Below are 21,653 nucleotides of genomic sequence, written 5' to 3' on the forward strand. Positions count from 1 at the left end.
AGTGAGCGATACCTGCCCACAAAAATGTTCCAAGATTTTAATGCGAGGAAGCTGCTACCTCAACTGCTGAATCGTCTTTCTATACCCACAACTGAAAAACAGCCTTCTTATAGCTTTTACAAGAAAACAAGAGCCACAATGGCAGCTCAATAAACGTGTCACAGTAGCACATCACACACATAACCATGCAGGATGAAGTGCAAGCATGAAGACATCTCACAGCAATGACATGCCCATAAAGTAAAAGGAGTGACACAGCAGAGGGATCGGAAAATTGATCACCCTGTCATTGATCCCAAAGATCCTCCTTGTCATACAGCAGCGAAGAGTGCACCCCACCTCTGTCCAGAGGAAGGGCCACATAACTGCTGCGCCTGCTCAAGGCAAAAGTGGTAGCAAAGGAAAGGAAGAGAAGGCAAAGGTTATTGACTGGTAAAGATATTGCATGTAACAAAAGATGGCTGCCAGATATTTTCTTCCTTTTTATATGATGTAAAAAGGTGGCATAAGTGATCCAGGGTGTCGAACCAAACCCGTGCCCGAATTGGAAGTTGGGCCAGAACTGAACCTGATCCAATATTCTCAAATGTGCCTGAACCTGACAGAAACCTTAGCCAATATATTATATATATATATATATATATATATATATATATATATATATTGGTTATGGGTTCAGAACAAAGCAGCTCGAAGTATAAATAAGAACACTAGTTAGTCTTCATGGAGAGAGTAGAGTTTTAGATTAAAGTACGCAAGCGGCTTGCATACGCAAAAACTAGGGGCCACGGTACGGCGCATGCGCAGTACCGTCGCCCCCAGTTTTTGCGTATGCAAGCCGCTTGCGTCCTCTAAACTAAAACTCTCCACCGATCCAAACGGAGACTCATCTAAGTGATTCTGGTACATTGCTACTGTTGGGTTGACAATTAGATTCCTGAAAAAATATATATATGTGTGAAGGAGGTCAACTTATCTAAAATAATTACCCACCATTGCGCCAGTGCTTCTTGCCCTTTATGCAGTGCCTGTCAATTCGCTGTTTTGGTTTATACAAAGCAATTTATTGCTTTGCCAACCTTAACGTGTTTGTATTCCTTCAAAATGATGCGCAATACTGTAGCCTACAACTCAACAAGCACTGCACTACCCACTAGCTGAATCCAAGTACAGCTCATTATTAATCATAACTTTCAATGTGATTGTGCACCAGATGATGCCTTGCCCTGTCACATGTAGAATACATGTATGTAAATAAGTTTTGTTACCGTGCAGACTCTAGAAACTATTTGTTTTATTTCACTTCAATTCATATTTGACGATTAATTATTTTCCTCTATTCGACCAGGCTCCAGTTTTGCTCTCTCCAAACATCAGAGTAAATTTCTAGTGTTTTACTCGCTCTCAGTATCATTAGCAATATAAAGAAATGCAGGAAAATGAGCACGGAGAATTGCGAGTGGATGCATCGAATTGGTGCACGTGCTTGCCGCGCAATGCAGTCCTCAAAAGATGGCCGGGTTTATCAGCATGCTCATTGTAGCTATTTCCAATGAATTGCCCTTATATTTATATAACACCGACTGCCCTTTCCGGTCTGCCAACGGGACAATTTTTTCCACCTCCTGACAAAACTTCTGGGTGTCCCAAGAGCTCGGCACAACATGATTGGAAATAAAAAAGAAATGTAATGAAACTTAAAAATACAAGTCCTGGGGAACTTACGAGTGCAGTCACTTGAGCAGTGTTGTCTGGAGTGTTTAAGGTTAGCATGTTTAAGTCAATAGCATTGTGTAATGTGTAGCAGATAAGGTTATTGTGCTGGACCGGTTCGGCGTTGCCAACTGGTTCACAAACCGTTCTAGATCTTTATCCAAGATGGAGTGAAAGGGAGCACACTAAACCCGAACTGAACCCATACTTTTTCCGGTTCGACACCCTGACCTTGACATACATTTTGGTGCACAAACTATAAAATGATTATTTTACAGAGTACCTTGCGAGTCCTATGCAAAATGTCTTGGCAGTAATGCTGCTGACTTGATCAGATAATAGAAATTGAAGGTTGCCTCATTTCAGTGAACACCTAACAAGCATGCTTACTTGTTTGGTCTAGAAACAACTATCAAGAACAACAAAACAACAAAAACATGCACGAACACTGATGACAGTTGCTGTTGTTCCGATTTAAAGAAAGCTGTTTCATCACTGAAGTACATGTTTACTCAATGTAACACTTTTTCAAGCTTGCCTGCTATAGCTTTCAGCATTACTGCACCATACTGCTCACAAAAGGAATATATGAACATTATTATAATTACTTTTTGTCACCAACAAAGATGTTACGATGCCGCCTACAATTCCTTCACTTGTATGCGAGCGGCAAGTTCAAGCGAAAACCTGGATATAACACATCATCATCATCAGCCTGGTTACGCCCACTGCAGGGCAAAGGCCTCTCCCAAACTTTTCCAACTACCCCGGCCATGTGCTAATTGTGGCCATTGTGTCCTTGCAAACTTCCTAATCTCATCCGCCCACCTAACTTTCTGCCGCCCCCTGCTACTGCTTCCCTTCCCTTGGAATCCAGTCCATAACCCTTAATGACCATCAGTTATCTTCCCTCCTTATTACATGTCCTGCCCATGCCCATTTCTTTTTCTTGACTTCAACCAAGATGACAATAACTCGCGTTTGTCTTCCATGCGGAAAGTGCCCGTTACCGGCGGGTTTAAGTGGCCTTCAAGTTTCGGTGTTTTGGCGTGCTTTTCGAGTTGCAGGTTTCACAATTTTTGCAAGTCAGTGCTCCACTTTTAGGCGACAGGGTATTTGAGGGTAAATTAATTTTATAGTCATTTATTTTGGTTTTAGCTTCTTTTTAACTTAGAGGTCTTGTTGCACGTTCGTATAACTGGCCGTAGAGCAGTGAACGAAATGGTTGGTTCGTATAGTGGCCTTTCAACAGCTTTTGTTCTCGATTGCCGCAAGGCGTTCATGCACCGTCTTGGCCGGCAACCGGATGCAAGAGGCAGAGATGAGGCATACGGTCGGTTTCTGAGGGAGCTCGCGTGTCCCTTTTTGCCTATAGGCATTCCAGCAGGAAGGCAACGGCCCTTGTTCTGGTCGGGCTACGTGACCCTTTGAAGAAAAGGCCAACCTATTCAAATGCGCTAGGTCGGAGTCATAAACAAGAAAAACTGCAACATGTGCTGCGAACAAGGAGTAACGAGCGCCGTAGAGTCCCCTGTCCGCACCCATATGGGTGACAACACCCGATAAAAACAAAATAAATAAAATGACACGTGCAAACGATTTTTCTACTTCGCATGGAATCTTTGTCGAGAACAAGAGGGAGAGTGTGGCACACTCATAGACATCGCAAATTGGCAGCGCGTGTCGTCTGCTAGGAAAGTGTCGTATGTTAGGAAAACAAGTTGTGGGGCTCGCGCGACGGCCGCATTTGGTACGAAATTGTTGTCCAGTTCAACAGGCTTTGACACTGAAATGTCGTGCTCACACACTCTTCTCCCAAAAGGATGCACCGCAACGCAAGACAGCACCCCATTTTACAGAAGACGAAAAGAGCCTGCTGACGGCACTCGTGAACGAATACAAGCATATTGTGGAATACAAGGAAACTGATATCGCGTCGTTGACCAAGAACGAGACATGGAAAGAAATAGCAAAACAATATAATGCCAACCACGGGATTACGCGGCGCGATCACCTGCAACTGAAAAAATGCTGGAACAATCTGAAGCAAAAGCGGAAAAGAGGAAGCTCCGAAAGAAAAGCGAGAGTGCCACAGAACAGGTAAGCGCACATGTTCTGCATGACTGGCTCATTTGGGCTACTTTTTATTATGGTCAGTGCATGTATCGTATTCGGTAGACGAGTGCGTGACAGTTCGGCATGCTGAGCATAAATACGGTCGTGAGCGCTAATAACTGGTGATGGCATGTGCAACCATTAGAGATGAGAAAATACGCTCGCAATCAATCTTTCCACGACTGCGGGAAGCGCACCAGAATCGGGCGCAAGTGCTTCGCGATGAGCAGGGTCATCTTTCCAACTGCGCGGCACACTGTTGACTGAGGAATGCGGACCAGACTCACGGTGACTGTTTGAAACGTGCCAGCACTGTAAAACATCAGAACCATCAGCAACTGCAGCATGAGAGGCACACATGCTGTCCTCTGTTCTCCCCTCTTTCACGAATAGGCAACATAGCGAGTTGTCGCACAGCGTTCTTCGTGAATTCTGCAGCGACCAAGGAATTGTTTGTCGTCGTACAGCTCCATCAGATTCCCTCGGTCACGTAGGGCGGGTCGCGGAATTTTCAGCAAGGGCTGCGCCTCTGAAAATGCTGTATCTATGACGTGGCAAGCAAACTCGAAAGCAACTAACCTCCGCGCGACGTCCGTTCGGGAGGCTGCCATGTTGGAATAACGCACGAAGTCAGGTTAAAGTTAGCCCAGGAGCAGACTTGAAACTTGGGGGGACTTCGACCCAGCCAAGACATTCGCAAGCTCGAGAACAATTTAAGATGCTCGCCGAAGCTGTCTTGAGACTGCTAGGAGTCAAGTTCAAGACAAGTTAGATCTCTGCATTCGGGGGTAAGCTCCCAAACAGCAACTTAATGGGCAGCACAGTTACCGTGTCAAGTATGCCACCTAATTTGTACTTGCACAGTCCAGGAGTTTTTTTCGCATAGGAAGAATTTTTCGTCAACTGGGAAGCTCTCTTTCTAGCAGCTTCACGCTACAAATGAACAGGTGACAATTTTCCGTTATGGGAGTGGGCAAATGCATCAATCTCCTGTATACAAAAAGAATAGCTTCAGAAAGTTGCTTTAAGAAATCGGGTAAATTTAAGTAGAAACATCCATAAGATCGTCCCATTCCTTTGTAGTTGTACAGTAAAGTTGGATGAACAGTTCACTGACCGTAATTTTCACCACGTGAGAGGCAAATCAAAGTCCGATCAAACTAACGGCTCTTACCACACTGAAAGGTGGGCAGTGCCACTAATATTCCACAGCATGCTGCTGAAGGTGGCCTGTAGTGGTAATGCAGAGTGCAAATAGCTTACTGTATGTTTTACATATTTCCTCATCATTGTCACCCATCATGCGCCTTTTTCTTCCCTCTTTCTTTCCCTCCTCCCAACACAGAATAATGTACCTCAGGCCGAACTCTCTGCATTTCATATCATTAAACATTTCTCTCTCTCTCTCTCTCTCTCTCTCTCTCTATATATATATATATATATATATATATATATATATATATATATATATATATATATATAATAACACACCCTACTGAGCAATGCATTGATGAGCTGAAGTGAAGAAGTTGTAAGGGTTAGCCAGCTTACATTGTGTAGGTGCAGAGGTCATGGTGCAGCCACTCAACCACTCTGCGTCGATTTGCAAAGTAGCGGCCTGGCTGGTGCTTCTCAATGCTTAACCTGATATCTACAGGCACAGAAGGCAGGGTGTAAACTCTGCGTGCAGGTGGTTCTTGTGGTGCAGCTGGGAGGACCTCCACATCAATGACGTCAACAATTCTGCAATGCATTTAGAATAATGATTCATACTGCACAATTTGCTCATAGAAACCTTGACATGTTCGGTGCATGTCAAAAAATTTCATCAATTTAACGAAATCATCTGGGCATGCTGTTTATTTTTTCACCCCTAAAGGACTTTCTCTTGAAATCCACAATTGCTATATACAGCACAAAACTTACCGATACTGGCTCCCTTCTTTTATCTCCAACTTCGACTTGTCCTCAATGACAAAGTCATCGGTCACATCGACATGTAATCCAAAGTCGGCATCAAAAACCTGTCAAAAATGTTTGTGGCAAATGAGCAAACACTTCTACACAGCCTTGACCTCAGTTTAAGCGTTCGAAAAAAAAATGACAATTTCTGAGGAAGCCATAGCTCGGGGCCCACTACAGTGGTCAGACACGTAAAATCTAGAAAAGGTTTTGAGATAACCCAAGGACCAATTTAAATGAAATGTGCTCCATTTGGGAGAGAAAGCTGTAATCTAGTAACTGTAGGCAGTATAATTTTGTGTAAGGGTCTGGTGTTTCATAAAAAGAAACAAAAATTGGTAAAGGGAAGCAGCATGAGGTTTACAAATCTAACTCTGCATCAAATGGTTATCAAAGTTCTACAGGCTGTGTTCACAGAGCATCCATAGCGGTCAAATCTTATATATGAAGTCAGAGCATGTGTGAATGTCAGAATGTTAACAAGGCTTTCGAAAAACAGTCTCACTAGCTACTTAGGTTTATTTATAAGGAGTGCATATATTTTGCACGCCTTAAAATCATTATGTGCAGTTATTAACAGTATTGTGCGACTGTTTACCATTGTCTGTTTAGGCCAGTAAACTTTATTAAGAACTGGCATGCAAACAAAGACACGTGGTGCATGCCAGGTAAGCAGGGCACATGAGGACCTAGTAGAAACATGCCATATGAACTAAGGTCGTGCCTTTTGCATTCATCAAACATTTATTGCCCTTCATTACAATGAAGTTGAATTCATGGGCAGCATGTCGTCTTGATGTGCCTTGCCTATCTAGCATGCAACACGTGTCATTCTTGTATATGTATATAAATTCTTGTCAATGCGATAAAGCGTTCAGTTGAGCCAGTGCTTCTGCTGTCTGAATCCCTGTCAGTTATTTTCCTACCATATCAATACTTGTTGCTGGGCCAGTTGGTTCATCTTATTACGCAAAGTTAGGACTCGACCACGGGAGGAACACGTTCAGCACAATAAACAGCGTCTACAACACTCTTTCCGCTGTAACCTGTCTAACTTTTCTTTCTGCCGTCTGTTGCACCTTAGCTTTTCCTGACACTGCGTAATACATCAGTAATCACAACCGCATGGAATGTTTTAACTTTGAGCTTGCCGTAGGTAACTGAATGCAACCCTCACAATCTCCTGAGTTGAAGGCAAACAATGGAACGTGACTGGAGACACTGCAAACATATATTGAAATTACACTTACCGTCAGTGTTGCGCTGCCGAAGTCTATACCGGCGAATGCCCGCTCACGCTTCAGGTATACGAATAGCTGTGCGCGCTTCCAAGGGCCAACAAAAGGCACGACGACGTTCTTGTCGCGAAACGTTACCAAACATTTGCATGCCATGGCCTGACAAGCAAAGCACCTTCACAGCAACAAGCAGATAAGATAGCCCGATAAGCGTTCTAAAGAATGTCGTCGGTGTTGACAGACAGGAGATTGTCGAGCACGTGAAAACAGACCTGTATGGCATCGGTAGCCAGTGAAGCGAAGTATTCCTCGCCGAGGTAGAGTAGTTGACAACACTTGTTGGGGCCGGCCCGTGTTGTATGAAGCATTATTTCCATTTTATTAATAAGAAATTATTACGCAAAATTTATCACCAGACTGCTAAATATTTTTGGCGACCTTGCAATAACTGAAAGGAAATACGTAAATGCGGAACTACGTCTAGGCAGTGGTCTGAGAAAACAGGTGAGGCAAAGTTAAAAAACCTGCTGTGTGCCTTTCTGTAAAGACAACGATGGATGTAAAGTATTGCCCTAAGTGCCCGTACTTCTCTTGTCAGCTGACAAAAGTCGTGAACCACATAGGCATAACCCACAGCGCCGAACCGAATTTTAGTGTGTTTTGTGGCATCAACGGATGTGCGAGTACGTACATGAACTCTTCTTCTTACCGATCGCACTTGTATCGTCGTCACTTGAGTGTGCTCGAAGAAATTGGGAGTAACTTCCAACGTGTATTCCAAGTGCAGGAAAATGACGCAGCAGAATCTCAGCACGGGGAATCGCCTCCAAATCGGCAAGCTTCAGAGAGTGACTTTTGCCACATTGATGACGACGCGCCGTCAAGTGATTCATCAGACAAGCAAAAGCCACAAGTTCACGGGTTTCATCAGTTTCTCCAGCAGGCGAAGTCAGCTATCTGGAACTTTTTTTTAAAAGTAACTGAGCGGCACAGTTTGCCTCATACTGCTGTGGAGATGCTGTTTACCGAGTTCGAGTTCGTCTTTGAGCTGGTGCTCAAAGCTTATAATGAAGAAATCACTCATGCTATGAAAGCACCACAGACAGCAGCTGACCTTGAGTGTCTGCTCCAGTGCTCCTTTGTGTCACAACTATTCAATGGTATTAAGAGCAGACGACAAAGGGAGAGGTATGCCAAAGAGAATTTCCCCTTCGTTGAGCCAGAGCAGCAACTGGTTGGCCAGAATGCCGTGTATCACTAGTGCCGCTACCAAAGCTGCTGAACGCTTTGTGCAAAGCGCCAGACATTGTGTCTCATTTGACCACACCTTAGTTCATGGCTTCAGAACCTACTGTGTACAAATACTTCAATGATGGCCTTATATACAGAGAACATTTCAAAAACATAATGCGAGAAGGGAGTGAATGCACCATACTGCTACTCCTCTACACAGATGAGGTTGAAGTTGCAAACCCTTTGGGACGAAAGCGAGGCATGCATAAGCTACTGGCTGTATACTGCAGCTTGCTAAACCTTCATGTGAAGTACAGATCACAGCGGCAGAACATTTATTTATTATTGCTGGTGCGCTACACCTACGTCAAGACTTATGGCCTGACAGCCATCTTGCAGCATTTGCTAGATGACTTGAATAATTTGTATGAGCATGGCCTCAGCTTCGAGTACAGAGGATCAAAAGAACGTGCTCAAGTGCTAGTTTTTGGCATCTGTGGCGACAATTTGTCTTTGAATCGCCTTGGCGGCTTCTCCTGCTGTTTCAGTCGTGGCCGAGTGTGCAGATTCTGTATGGTGTTTAAGAACCAGCTGGCAGATAAAACATCGGAAGACATGTGCAAACTGCGCACGGCACAAAGGCACAAGATGCATCTTGCAGCCATTGCTGTTAACGGCACTACCAACAAACGCCTCTATGGGGTAAATGATGTATCTCCACTTTTAACACTTCCATACTTTGACGTAACCCGCCAGCTACCCCCAGATATAATGCATGACATCTTAGAAGGAGGAGCAGAGTGTGTGCTGCGTCATGTTCTGAGAGGACTTCTTTCTTCTGGCTTGCTCTCCAAGCAAGACTTGTCTGATCTGTCTGCATTTGAATATGGTCCTAATGACTTGAAAAACAAGCCTGTGCCGTTCCACATGACTTTCATCACTGGTAGTGCTGGTTTAACAGGAACAGCTTCAAATAAGTGGTGCTTGCTCAGGTTCATTACATTGATCCTGGGAGGAAAGATACCAGAGAGTAATGAGGACTGGGAGCTGCTGTTCCAGTTCAGAGAAATCCTTGGCGTTGTGTTTTCACCAGAAATCCCAGCTGAAAGTCTCGCATACTTGAATGTGCTGGTGCAGGCATTCCTCACTGAATTTGTGAAGCACTATGGCCGAGATTTAGTGATACCAAAGTTACATTTTCTTGTGCACTAAGCATGATTTTTGCGTGAGGTGGGACCTCTTAAACATATATGGTCGATGAGGTTTGAGGCAAAGCATCAACAGTTCAAGAAGCTGGCCGCAGCCGTAAAAAATTTTAGGAACCTCACATTTACACTTGCTATGCGGCACCAGCTGAAGCAAAGCTACCAATTGCACAGCTATCAGTTGTATGAGGGTCTTTCGACAGTACAGAGCAAGCAAGTTGTGTGGGATGCTCTTCCAGAGTGTGCAAAAGAGGTTTCGCCAGCAACTGCTCATCAAGTGCATCGTGCAACCCTTGATCATTGCCATTATATATGTGGAAGCGTCCTTGTGAAACAAAAGACAGGCCCAGAGTTTTACAGAATTGAGTCTCTCTTTGTTGCAAGAGGCAAGCTTTATGTACTAACAAGAATTATGGAAATTGAACATTTTGATCGCCATACATACTGCTTTTGCGTTAAATGTTCAGGGCAGTTGCAAATGATGGAAGCTGCAGGCCAGTTTCAGCCTTACCTGCTGGACTTGTACCATGGCAGAAACATTGTCCCAAAATGGGAAATATGGTAACTTTATATGCATTTGAAGTCTCGAGAGAGAACAAGCTTTTGTGTGTAGTGTTTGTATTATCAAGTTTTTTCGTGATGTATATGCTTCTGCGTTACTTTGCACATCTGTGACTGTAGGAACTTGGAAATTTGAAGTCGTGGGGGTTGTTTCTGATTGACCAGGGCCAATTTACAGCTTTCATTCACATATTGAATTCATGGTATAACATCACTTGTCATTAGAAATTATTCGTTCAGTGAATGACATTGATTACCGTTTTCCTTCTGATGAAATGAACAGTCTCAAGAGGCTCAGGTTCACACATTTCTACACATAATGCGATGACCATCATGCAGCTACTTCAAGCTTATCAACTTGTTCAAATAGAACTCGAATTATTATGTTGTTAACAAGTCTGTGATGTTTGCATTATGACTACTTGTGACCTTTTTGATGAAAGGAGTGAATCGTTTTTGACCGATTAGTGATGGGCCTGTTGGAAATTGTGGCACGCCTGAAAGAAGATGAAGGAAAGGGCCAAGCACATGGGGTTGAGCTAGCGAAGCTTAGACTGTGATGCATGGCATACCTGAACAGTATCACACTTGGCACCAATAAAGCCCGCAGACGGACGTTTTGCCACATGGTGTTTTAGTGCCTGTAGCGGCACTAGTAGCAAAGGCTTGCGATGCCTGCCGAGGAGGAAAAATATCGGTCAGCCACGAGCTCGAGAATGGTTCAGACAACCGGGCTGAATGACACCATGCTGCTCTGCTGGCCAGCCGGTGCTGTTTATTCCTTCTACAAATAAATTCTGTGGTACACTGCCTCCATCAACCAGCCTCGTACAATTGGTGACTTCGAACATAGGGAAAAGCAACAGGCTCTGCAGTGCTGCCGCCGAACCCTGCATACGGACGTGAACCAGTCAGCTGATGAATAGTGCTCAACGACGCTTTACAACTCTTGGCTTCTGCAGCTGCCGCCCTCACAGCCCTCTCGTGTGGTTCTTACAAGTCTAGGCCCAGCTATTCGTCAATATTCTGTATTCTCAGCTGTGACGGCACCGGCTCTGCAAGTGGGAGATTCCAGCAGATGTTATCGCGCCTTTCCATCTCCTGCTCCTTGATGGGAGCATATTCGATGGCCTAAAGGGCGCCTTCATGATCCATTTCAGCTTACTGCTGCACAATAGAGACGATGAAGTCTCCTGCGGCATCGGCTGCCAGCTTTTTTTTAACATCAGGTGCTGTCTTCAGTGAGGCTGCCACCAGGGGAGGGCGACTGAGGACAACGCACCTACTTTGCCTGCATATGCCACATTGGCCAGCAGACAGACAACCAGCATGTCGCCCTGCACTCATGGTTTTTTGCACCAGCTACCCAAAGCCATTCCACAACCACAGGCGTGCCGTCATAACTTCCTGCAGAGTGCATGCCTCCTGCAACCCAAAACATACTTCTTCATGAGCCCTTGATGTGCAACACCAACTACTGGGTGAGCAATCATATGCAGGCACACCGGTCACAACGGCATCAATACCTGAGCTCGATCCCGCACTACCGCATCTACCAACGACAGCAAGAGGGCAGCAGTGACTGCCCGCCCTATGCCGCCTCTGTCCACACCCATGAGATATATCTATCTTGACGACCTTCGCTACGGCGACAACGCGCGCACCATAAGCAGGAAGTGCTCGGCCACAGCAGTGACCGCGCTGTACCAAGACCAAACTTTTGTTGGTCAGCAGGATCCACTGCACTGCATAACCACGCTGGCACTAGGCCCCACAACACCGTATGCAGTCAGGTCAACTTGCTTCCTACCACCACTGAGCATCGTCCAATGACGGTGCACTTAACATCTACCTGAGACAATGCTTCCAGTGCACAATTTTATCCTGGTCGGGTATGGCAGCAGCATTACTTCGCCCACGGCTGCGTCCCCAGTCTGGCACGTGGTTTCCGGACACGCCAGGACACCATGACCTATGGAATTGCGACATGCTTCCGTGCTTTCTTTGGTTACACACCATTTCTGCAACATCTGCCTCCTGCCTACACTTTATACGTCGATGCCCCACGCTGCTTCTCCACTGTGGAATTCTGAGCCTCAACCACTTGAGTACTCATTCCCCTCTTTTACATTAACACGCACTCTGCCTGGACTTCCCAACAAACATGCCCCTCATGTAATAGTAAACTGCCCCTCATGTAATAGTTTCTCTTTTAGCTCTCTGCACCTGTTTTGCATATATGCTTTCATCATGCTGAGCGCTGGGGGGGAGCTTTTGTTGGGGCACACGTCGCAAAGGCTTGTCACAGCCGCTGGTGGGGAATAAGATCAGCCGGATATGAGTTAGAGAATGCTTGAGACCACCAGGCCGAATGGCACCATGTTGCTCTGCTGGCCAGCCTCCGTGCCGAAACGCGGGAGGCAAAGTGTACAATACAAAGTTATGCGAAGCTCTTCAGATGGATGCGATGCTGCCACTGAAAAGCACAAAGCACTGGCTCAAGAAAGTAGAGTAGTGACAGCAAAAGCAACTTTATTGTGGTGTTCAGCACGAAGCACACAAAATGCCAAGTGACACTGAAGTATTTGCTGTTCAGCTGTGCTGATTGGGAGACACCCTGACAATTTGCATTATTGGTAGGGTGCCACAATGTATAGCTTGTGGTAGGGACCTTTTTGAAGGTGATGTGCACTTTTTTATAGGACCCTTCACAGCTGCCTGCTTACAGAACAGGCAAAGCTCTTGGCAAAGCAGGTCAAGTGGAATCAGAAAATGAGTTAGTTAATTGGATTTTAGTGGCACAAAAGTGACTAAGGCTATGCTGCGTGAGCCGCAAGGTGTTAGATAATGAATAGTAAAAGATGCATTGTTCTAAGATTTATTTAAGACATCAGTTTCCTGTAAAGTGTTTAGCACAATAGGCGTGTACAAGTGGGTCATCTCTTAGAATCAGAGTGGGGTGTAGAGGTATGTGCAGCTTGTATGATTCGTGCAGAGGTTCTTGTCTTTGTTTTGATACAAGGACACTTCATTAGAACATATATTACTGTTTACGTTTCCTAGCATTTGTCACATGTCGGTTCTTTCTTTCTAAGAGTTTGTGTGAGACATGCCTGCCCTATTTAAAGTCGGCATAATAAAACCTCAATAAACCATTCTTGGTGATGGCGCATCTCCCATTCACCAAGTGCGGGTTCAATTAGATGAAACTTGTTACCTTTGCAGGAATCTCAATGGTGCTGCCATTTTGATGGCACCACCATACAAATCGTTCGGAGACTCATTCAGTGGTTTTATCATTTTTAACTCCTCTGTATGCTGCCAAGCAGGTGCATTTATCTGCCTTTCTGTTGCCTGGTATCCTTAACTGGCTTGGGACTCGGCATAATTGGATGTAAATATATCTTGTTTGTTTAAAACAAGCTTGTTTAAAGTACCACCAAGTAGAAGTTCATACTCCGATTTTAGGTATACAACCTTTAATGCACTTAGTGTATTAGTGTAGGTGATTGCTTTTCTGTGTTGATTAGTGACGAATTTGGTACTGCTTCCCATATGGCATAGACTTCAGCATTCAAAATGGAAAAAGACAGGCACTCTAACACTCATTATGCACTCTTTTGTCACGAACCCGATGCCCACATGGTTTCTTGTTTTCGAGCCATCATGGTAGAATTCTGTATAGTTGCTACATTTCTCCTGGAGAGGCTGGAATTCTTGTATTATGTTGCATTCATTATTTAGACAGAATTAGTGAAAGATCACAAGACTGTGTCATATAAGATCGTGGCGGCAGTCTTGGTGGTGTCTTTGTGACATTGGGTGTCTCGTCAGGGATATCGTATACACGACAGTATTTAAATCGTAAAAGAGTGGTTTGATTGTGTGTGGTTTGCTTGAATAATTAATGAGCATGAGTTACACTGTAAATGTTGTAGCACATGTGTTAAGGTGATGAGTTAATTCTTAAAACATATATGACACGGTTAACAGCACTCTTCAGTGACATAGAGGAGGTTCGTTGCAGTCATTGCGCAAAATCTGCGTCGGCAATGTTATGAAGTGCCATGTGACAGTCACAGTCCGAGATTGCGCACAGGATGAAGATGCCAAATGGGTAGGACTGCCATGCTGAACCATAAATGATACAACCATAGTCTAAAATGCAGCGTACCACAGAACAGTAAATGAGTAGCGAACATAGGTGATAGGAAGCCCAGTGCTTATTTGATACTTTGAGAATGTTGTGCACTCTATCTGCCACGAGAGCTGGAAATTTTTGCTTTTTCTTGGACGTTACTCCAAGAAACTTGTGTTCTTGTTTTACCGGTATTGTGATTTCACTTAATTTCAGAGAAGGGTCCAAGTGTATTCCTCTTTTTGCATAACATACATAGCAGAAACCGTTTTTTTTTCGGGTGGCGAAGTGGGAACCTTTTGTATGGCCATTGTGTAAATTTATTGTGATTTGAAGCTGCCTCGCTCAGGTGGATAAGTTTATGGCATTCTATGATTTTTAAAAGGCGAATAGCAAGAATGTGTGAAATGCTAAGCATTCAGCAACATTTAGCATGAATAGACGAGGCAAGGTTTTCGATCATTGTAATGCTGTCGGTTGTTGAAAGGCTGCTCAGAGAGGCACAGACAGGAAGGGCTGTATCCTCCATGGCAGCTAGCACAGAGTCCGCAAGGAAGACAAATATTGCTGTCATCTCGTATGTCCACCGCCTTTCATATAACCTGAAGAAAATAGGGCTGCGTGGAAAGGTGAGAGTAGTGTTTTCTGCTCTGAATGGTTAGCTTATGTGCAAAAAGAAACTGTAAGTGCAATTAGAAACACATATGGAAACAAGCCCCAGAATAAGTATACTAAAGCAACACCTGTGTCACTTATTGAGTTCTGTTATTCTGTGGAAAAAAATTACATCTAACAAACCAGCAGTTGCATGAATAAGAGTGTCAGGGAACGCTCCAATTAAGTGAGCAAATTCTTGGTGGATGGTTTCCTTGCACTTAATTGCCACGACATGATTGCATTCCCTGCTTTAAAGAAACAGACATCATTGTAAACAACCAGTCTTAATCATTTAAAGCACTCAGATTGAGGTATTTGGCGATACATGAGTAAAGGAATCGTCTTTGTCATTCTCCATGAAAGAAATGGAATTCCTGTACATGTTTGAGGCGTTATATGAATGCCTGGTTTTGTTTGCAATATTTTATTGTCGGGGTGCTTTCCGTTAGCATGGTTTGTAGACACGTGCTCATGATAATAAATGCCACGTATCAAGTGTTGTTAATCAAGGGAAAATGAGACATCCACCCGTGTTAGTTTGCTTTTTCTTCAACTCCGAACTTTTCTTTCGAGGAACCCGTATGGGTTTCCTTTGTAGCACTTAGCTCGTTTGGGTGGATGTCTCATTTTCCCTTGATTAATTACTTCTCTCCACCTTGCGGGTTTTCCACAGAACTGTTACGTCATAAGTGTTGTTCTGTCCCAGAAATAAATATTGTTGTTGGAAGTTAACGCTTCGTGTGTGTCCTGTTCCTTTCTTTTTGCTCCCTTGTATTGGGTGCGCTAGAGCGAAAAAAAAACCTGCAAATTTTCTCTCAGGTTAATGAGATCTTATGTTGAGAAGGCGTGTAATGAGCTGAAAGAAAAAAAATAGGTAACTTAGTTTTCTTTACCAGATTATTTAAATTTTTCCTTTCATGCCTTCTTGGAATATGTAACGTCTGCTCCCATATTCACAGCCAGATTTTTTAAATGTCCAACTATTACATACAAAGCAGTTATGAGGATGATGGGGCGTGAGACAATGTACAGTTGTAGAACAGGGATTGTTACTGTGTAGCCAATATTCCAAGTGCACATGTTAAGACATTGGCTTTCAGCAAGTAGACTTCATAGAAATTTTCATGAATTGCCCAGTAACTGTGCCTGGGACAGTCTTACCAAGGTATATGTATACAGTGCCATTTCCATTCCAAGTTTTACGCAGTATAATGATACATGCGCTACAAATTTTAAATAGCTTAAGAGACCTTATTTTGGTTGGCTGGTCATGAAAAGTCTGCTGAATTCTTTTTAGCAGATTCTCACATATGTCATCACATAACATGAAAAGCAAGAAAAAGTAATACATCACACTTCACAAGGAACAACACAGGGCTTTCGTCCCCCACGCCCACCTTAGTGTGGGGGGAGTGCCCCATGCCTTATAGAGGTATTACTCAAGTTCGCGCGTGCGCACCTGACCCTTCTCTGGATCGCACAGCGCCAACGGAGCGGCAGTCGCTCCCTAGCACTTTCGCAGCAGCCCTAACAGTCAGAGCTGTGACCCCTAACCCGCGGTTCGCAGTGAGTTGCGACCACGGCGGGTTCAGGCCAGGGGGGACAGGGTGAGTCTCGACCTAAGGTGTTTATTCACCTTAGAGTACAGATATACCAACTGACACCAACAGCAACCACACATACAAATACAACACAAAACAAAACCACAGCGGCGGAGCGTTCCGCACGTCTGGGGCGAAATACCGCACAATGTGGGAACCACAAAAGAGGCTGATAAGAGTTCAGCTCACCCAGAGTGGATCCGCGCTCGGGCCCAGGGGCGGTCAGTCGCTCACAAAGGCCGAACGCAACAGGGGGACGGCGTGCGGCGGTCTCAGCGGCTGAAGTGAGATGCCGCCTGTCGCAAGCTCCTCAGCCGAAAGACCACGGTGCATCGGGGGAATAGCGCTTCCCCCCGAGCGGCGGAGAGGGAGTCTCCCCGGTTCCAAGAAAGGGAAAGGAGGGAACGGGGTGCCTTGGTTGCAGCGTCGCGGCCAGGCGCGAAGAGCAGCGGGAGCGGCGAAGGTGCCCTCTCCCCGCTACCCTCCGCGAGCGAGCACGTGATTATCGCGTGATAACCGCGTGGCCGCTCCGGAGATATCGGGATGCGCGTGCGATCCCCACAGCCTTTATATGTGCAGTTTCAAAGAAGTGCGACAAGATGCGGGGGGGGGGGAGGGGAGGAAGTAGTCAAGATATTAAAATATTAAGAAGTAGTCAAAAATCTAGAATGACCCCCCCTGCCTCTTTTCGCTGCGACATCACGACGAGACGGGTGCGAGAAATAAAATTTTATTTTGCAAACATCCAAAAAAAGAATCGGTGCAGCCAGTGAACGCACCGCTTGTGTCGGATGCTCAGTTACTATCACTGCCACTCGAGTTCGTCGCACCGCTTGAACCGGCGCTGTCGGTGTCCCACAGCAGGCCGTCTTCCGTTCCGTCGAAATGGTTTGTGATCGAGCACTTAAATGATTTGACCACAACGTCCACTTGGACACGCTTCCAAGTATCCGAAATCCACTTTGCGATGGTTGATGGGGACGCTTTCTGCAGCTTTCGCCGCACAGCCGTGCAGTCCGGTTGTACGGCGTACTCGCGCCGCGGACGCCGTGCCACCTCGGGACTCGGACTATCCGACGGCTCCGGCTCGATGACAGAGTGAGCAAGCGCGCTTGGCAGCCTTGGCTACGCGCTCCTCATAACAAATAGGGGGCTGCTTAGATTCGCATGCAATCTTTTTTCCGAATTTTTTTCGAGAAAATAGAGGAGGGTGCTTAGAATCGCGAAAATACGGTATTTTAGGCCGGCCACTCTACAATGGAATTTTATTATGAATTCAAGCACACACGCAACAAATGAGGACGGAAGACAACAAAGGACACATACGTCGTAGTTTGCTGTGTGCGTGCTGCAATTTCACATTGAAATCCTGCTAACTCACTCAGCTTTCAGTACTTTTACAAGGGACGCCGCAGTGGGGACCACCACAGTAATTTTGACCACCGGGGCTCTTTAACGTGACCCAATGCACACGGTGCGCAACCGTAAATACATCTCGTTGAATTACACCTCCACATGGAATGTGCTGCAGCACCCACGACCGGGAATCGAAGCCGCGACCTCGTGTTTAACAGCTGAAGGCTACAACCATTGCGCCAACAGTGGGTAATAATAACAAGCATATGCCAAAGCTCAAATCATATAATCGACAGCAGTGAAGCTGCCGCCTAAAGTGAGGGACTAACAGCGAGGCACAAAGAGAATAAACGTTTCCGTTCATCCCCCCATTAGCACTTCTGAAAGTGTGGACTAAACATTTGGTCCCTGAAATATGCACACTGCACCTATCACTCACAGTTACTCTCCTAAGAGACTAACCGCTCATCACGAGGACTAACTGCCGCAGTTGCTCCCGTTTTCCTCCTTTGCGGCTTAGAGTGCACGCACTCTGTACACATTAGTCGGACAGAACGCCTGCACCGCGTCTGCACCGCGTCTGCACTTTGTCATTCGTTTCGAGTGTCGCACTGTGCCTGCACCGCAGAAATGGAGCTCCGAACTTCTCGCGAATCGATGTGAACTGGTTCACAGTGGTGCGGGCGAATCAAACGGACCTTTAACACGAACGGACGAAGGTCCGTTCGATTCTATTTGGCTCATGTACTAGCTGCTCGGCTGTTCCTTGCTGTGACTGACTGACTGCCCCACTGCGCTGCTGCTGTGCACGCCTTCGCCTCGCTTTAGTTTTTCGTTTTTTGGCACGGGTTGCAGCGTTGCGGCTTGGGCTTCTGACTCGTCTCTTTCGCACACCATGTCTTCCAAGTGGAGAAAATGTAGAGTCGTAAGGAAGGAATACGACAATATACAGAATGAACTAGGACTCGCGCGGCTTGTTGCTGGGCCTTCATCGGTTTCCCTGTCCAACGACAGAGCTGCAAGCACCACCTTTACGGACAGTGCTCGCACGGCGCCACTTTCGCCTCCGAAGCTGGGAAGCAGCAGGCAATCGGGAAATTCAATTTCGACGGACGACGGGGGTGAGCCTCCACTCAAACTGTTGAAAGAGCAGTCGGGAAGCGAAGCCTTAGTCAACAGCGTCTGCGGACAAGGTGCACATTTTGTTGAAGAATTCCAATCAGAAATTGTGGATATGTCTTCACGTGAGCACAGCGACTCTGATAGTAGCTCAAGTGACAATCAAATCTCAAGCAAATCTTTGGATGAGTCTGATGACTTTGTTGCTTTAGACAGCTGCACGGGGCCAGATGAGGGAACAGCGCTCACTTGTAGCGCAGCGATGTCTCGTGTATCTCCTGAACAAATGACAGCAAGTGAAGAGTTTGCTGTCATTGCTTCCAAACATAATATGACTCATGCACGCATTAACGATGTCCTCGATTTCTGCCGTCGAAGAGGCTTCTCTGACCTTCCAACGGATGCTAGGACAGTTTTGAGAACTGAGCGCAAAGCTCAGGTGGAGCAATATGGGTCTTTTGTGCACTTTGGCCTTGCAGCAGGAATTCGTCAAGTGTTGCCGCCGGGGCAAGTAGTTCCAAGTGAACTGAAGCTACCGGGCGACATCGATGGAGTCCCTCTTTACAGAAGTAGCCAGCTTGCATTTTGGCCCATTTTGTGCCGCATTACAAATGTGGAGGCATCACCACCATTTGTTGTGTGTATTGTGGTGCAGGGGTGCCACCATCTCTGCAGGATTATCTAGAGTCATTTGTGCGAGAGGTCTCGGAGCTTGCGTCTGAAGGGTTAAGCATAGGAGATGTTCAAGTACAGGTGAGCATTGAAGCCATGGTGTGCGATGCTCCAGCAAGGAACTACGTGAAATGTATTGTCCACACTGGCTATTATGCGTGTGAGCGATGCAACCAAAAAGGGCGGCATATTGAAAACAGGGTCATATTTCCCAAACTGCACGCACCAACACGAACGAATGCATCATTTCGATCTCAAGAGAACAAGCGCCCTCATTCTGGTTTTTCACCATTCCTATCGCTTGATGTCGACATGATTGCATTTTCCCCATCTGAATACATGCACCTCGTTTGCCTGGGAGTGATGCGACGACTCTTAAAGAATTGGGTATGCCAAGGCCACAGTAGTAGATTGAGCAGACTGTATCGTTGCCAACTAAATGAAAGCCTGCGAGAGGCATCCAAAGCATTTCCAACATATTTCCAGCGAAAGCCAAGGGGTACAGAAGAACATGATCGTTGGAAGGCAACAGAGTTTCGGACATTCCTCCTTTATGAGGGTCCTGTTGTCCTAAAGCCTCTTCAGCCTCCATCACACTACAAACATTTTCTAATGTTCCATGTAGCTATCATAATTTTAGCATCACCTCAGTACTACTGCGAATACAATGATTTTGCCAAAGATGTGCTGAGGTACTTTGTTCGAGAGTTTAGTGAGCTATACGGAAGAAACGAGCTTGTGTACAATGTGCACTCACTAATTCATCTTGCTCACCAGTGCCGGGACCATGGCCTATTGGATCAGTTTAGTGCATTCCCTTTTGAAAGCTACCTTGGACGAATGAAGAAGTTGCTGCGATCCTCCAACAAGCCACTTTCACAGCTAAGTAGGAGAATCTCTGAACTGAGGCACTCGACCAAGAACCAAGTCGAGGAGAAACTGCAACATGTGAAGCCTGGAGACTGCTTCCTGATTGACAGTGCTCCTGTGGTTGTTCTGGAAAAAATAGGAGACCACTTCAAGGGAGGGATTTTACCAAATGCCAGGGACTTTTTCAAACTTCCACTCAAGTCGTCTCAGTTGAATATTTGGCGCTGCAACACCTTAAGTAATAGAAGTAAGGTCTGGCCTCTTGATGACCTCCGGAATACTGCTTAGTGCCTGAGGCTTAACTACAAGCAAGGACATGTTGTTCCTCTTTTGCACTTTCACTGAAGCTGTCAGTGGTCGGTGGACTTATATTAACCCAAACTGCCTTAGTCAGTCATCTGACTGCCATATTGCTATGCCACCAATGACCACAATGTCTGTTCTATATGAGGCCGACAGTTGGGCTAGTTGTAATTCAAAGAAAGTTATTTTCAAAGAAAAATCCTTTTGTCTCTGCACCTCTTTTCATTTTTCTTATGTGCTGGAACATGTCCTTGTTTTTTCTATTGTCATTGTCGCGAATCACATATTCAAGCCATGTTCAAGCTTTCTGCATCAAGCATCTTGTCACTAATACAGTCATTAGCACTATTGTCCAGAGTGCTTAAATGGCATCCTTTGACCTGCACAGGTGGCATTTGGTGGTAACACTGGATTCGAGGTAGCATACAACTGCGTATGGATTGCTGCAGTGATGGTACTTCCCTAATCTTTCTCCTCACAGGCCTTCGTGTCTTCCGCAGCTGCAATTTCCTGAAGGCACTGCATTGCCACTGAGCAAAAGTAGAGATAACACATGGCAAAACTTTCATCAGCACACGCCAAGAAGTGTTATCTTGACTTTTATTCCATGGCACCTTCAGACGCTACAGTTACCGAAGCCACAGTGGCCAGTAAAGTGGAAAAGATAAAGCCAGCAGTGATCAGTGCAGCAGTGCAAGACCCGGTCCAATGACAGCTGCAAGCTCCCCATTTGAGGACTGCACTTGCATAGCACCACTTTTGCCTCAGAAGCCGGGAAGCAGCAGACGATCAGAAAGTCCATCATATCAGTGCAGCAGCGCGTTCTCAGATGTAAGGTATATAGAGCCAGGTGTTATCGATAAATGTCGCCCAAGCAGGCTTAAGCATGCCGTTCAAGCACTTAAGCATG

At 45.5% G+C, this 21,653-nt stretch overlaps 2 protein-coding genes across 2 annotated transcripts; one reads left to right on the forward strand and one right to left on the reverse strand.

Moving 5' to 3' along the window:
- Positions 1-286: 286 nt before the first annotated feature.
- LOC140219543 (uncharacterized) lies at positions 287-7,184 on the reverse strand. Its single transcript, XM_072289426.1, has 4 exons — positions 7,041-7,184; positions 5,755-5,852; positions 5,380-5,571; positions 287-374 (listed from the first exon to the last, which is right to left on the reverse strand). The coding sequence occupies exons 1-4, from the start codon at positions 7,182-7,184 to the stop codon at positions 287-289; spliced, it is 522 nt and encodes a 173-aa protein (XP_072145527.1).
- Positions 7,185-19,882: 12,698 nt separating this feature from the next.
- On the forward strand, positions 19,883-20,728 carry LOC126535513 (uncharacterized). Its single transcript, XM_072289565.1, has one exon. It carries the CDS (start codon positions 19,883-19,885, stop codon positions 20,726-20,728), a length of 846 nt encoding a protein of 281 aa, XP_072145666.1.
- The last annotated feature ends 925 nt before the right edge of the window (positions 20,729-21,653 follow it).

The sequence above is a fragment of the Dermacentor andersoni genome, chromosome 7 (assembly GCF_023375885.2).
Source record: "Dermacentor andersoni chromosome 7, qqDerAnde1_hic_scaffold, whole genome shotgun sequence".
NCBI lineage: Eukaryota > Metazoa > Arthropoda > Arachnida > Ixodida > Ixodidae > Dermacentor > Dermacentor andersoni.

Bases quoted from the DNA above. Each gene is read 5' to 3' on its own strand.
- LOC140219543 (XM_072289426.1), bottom strand. From the start codon at position 7,184: ATGGCATGCAAATGTTTGGTAACGTTTCGCGACAAGAACGTCGTCGTG. The intron at 5,853-7,040 runs GTAAGTGTAATT...CATTTTTGACAG, and splicing joins TCGGCAGCGCAACACTGACG to GTTTTTGATGCCGACTTTGG. The intron at 375-5,379 runs GTAAGCTGGCTA...TGCCTTGAGCAG, and splicing joins GACCTCTGCACCTACACAAT to GCGCAGCAGTTATGTGGCCC.
- LOC126535513 (XM_072289565.1), top strand. From the start codon at position 19,883: ATGATTGCATTTTCCCCATCTGAATACATGCACCTCGTTTGCCTGGGA.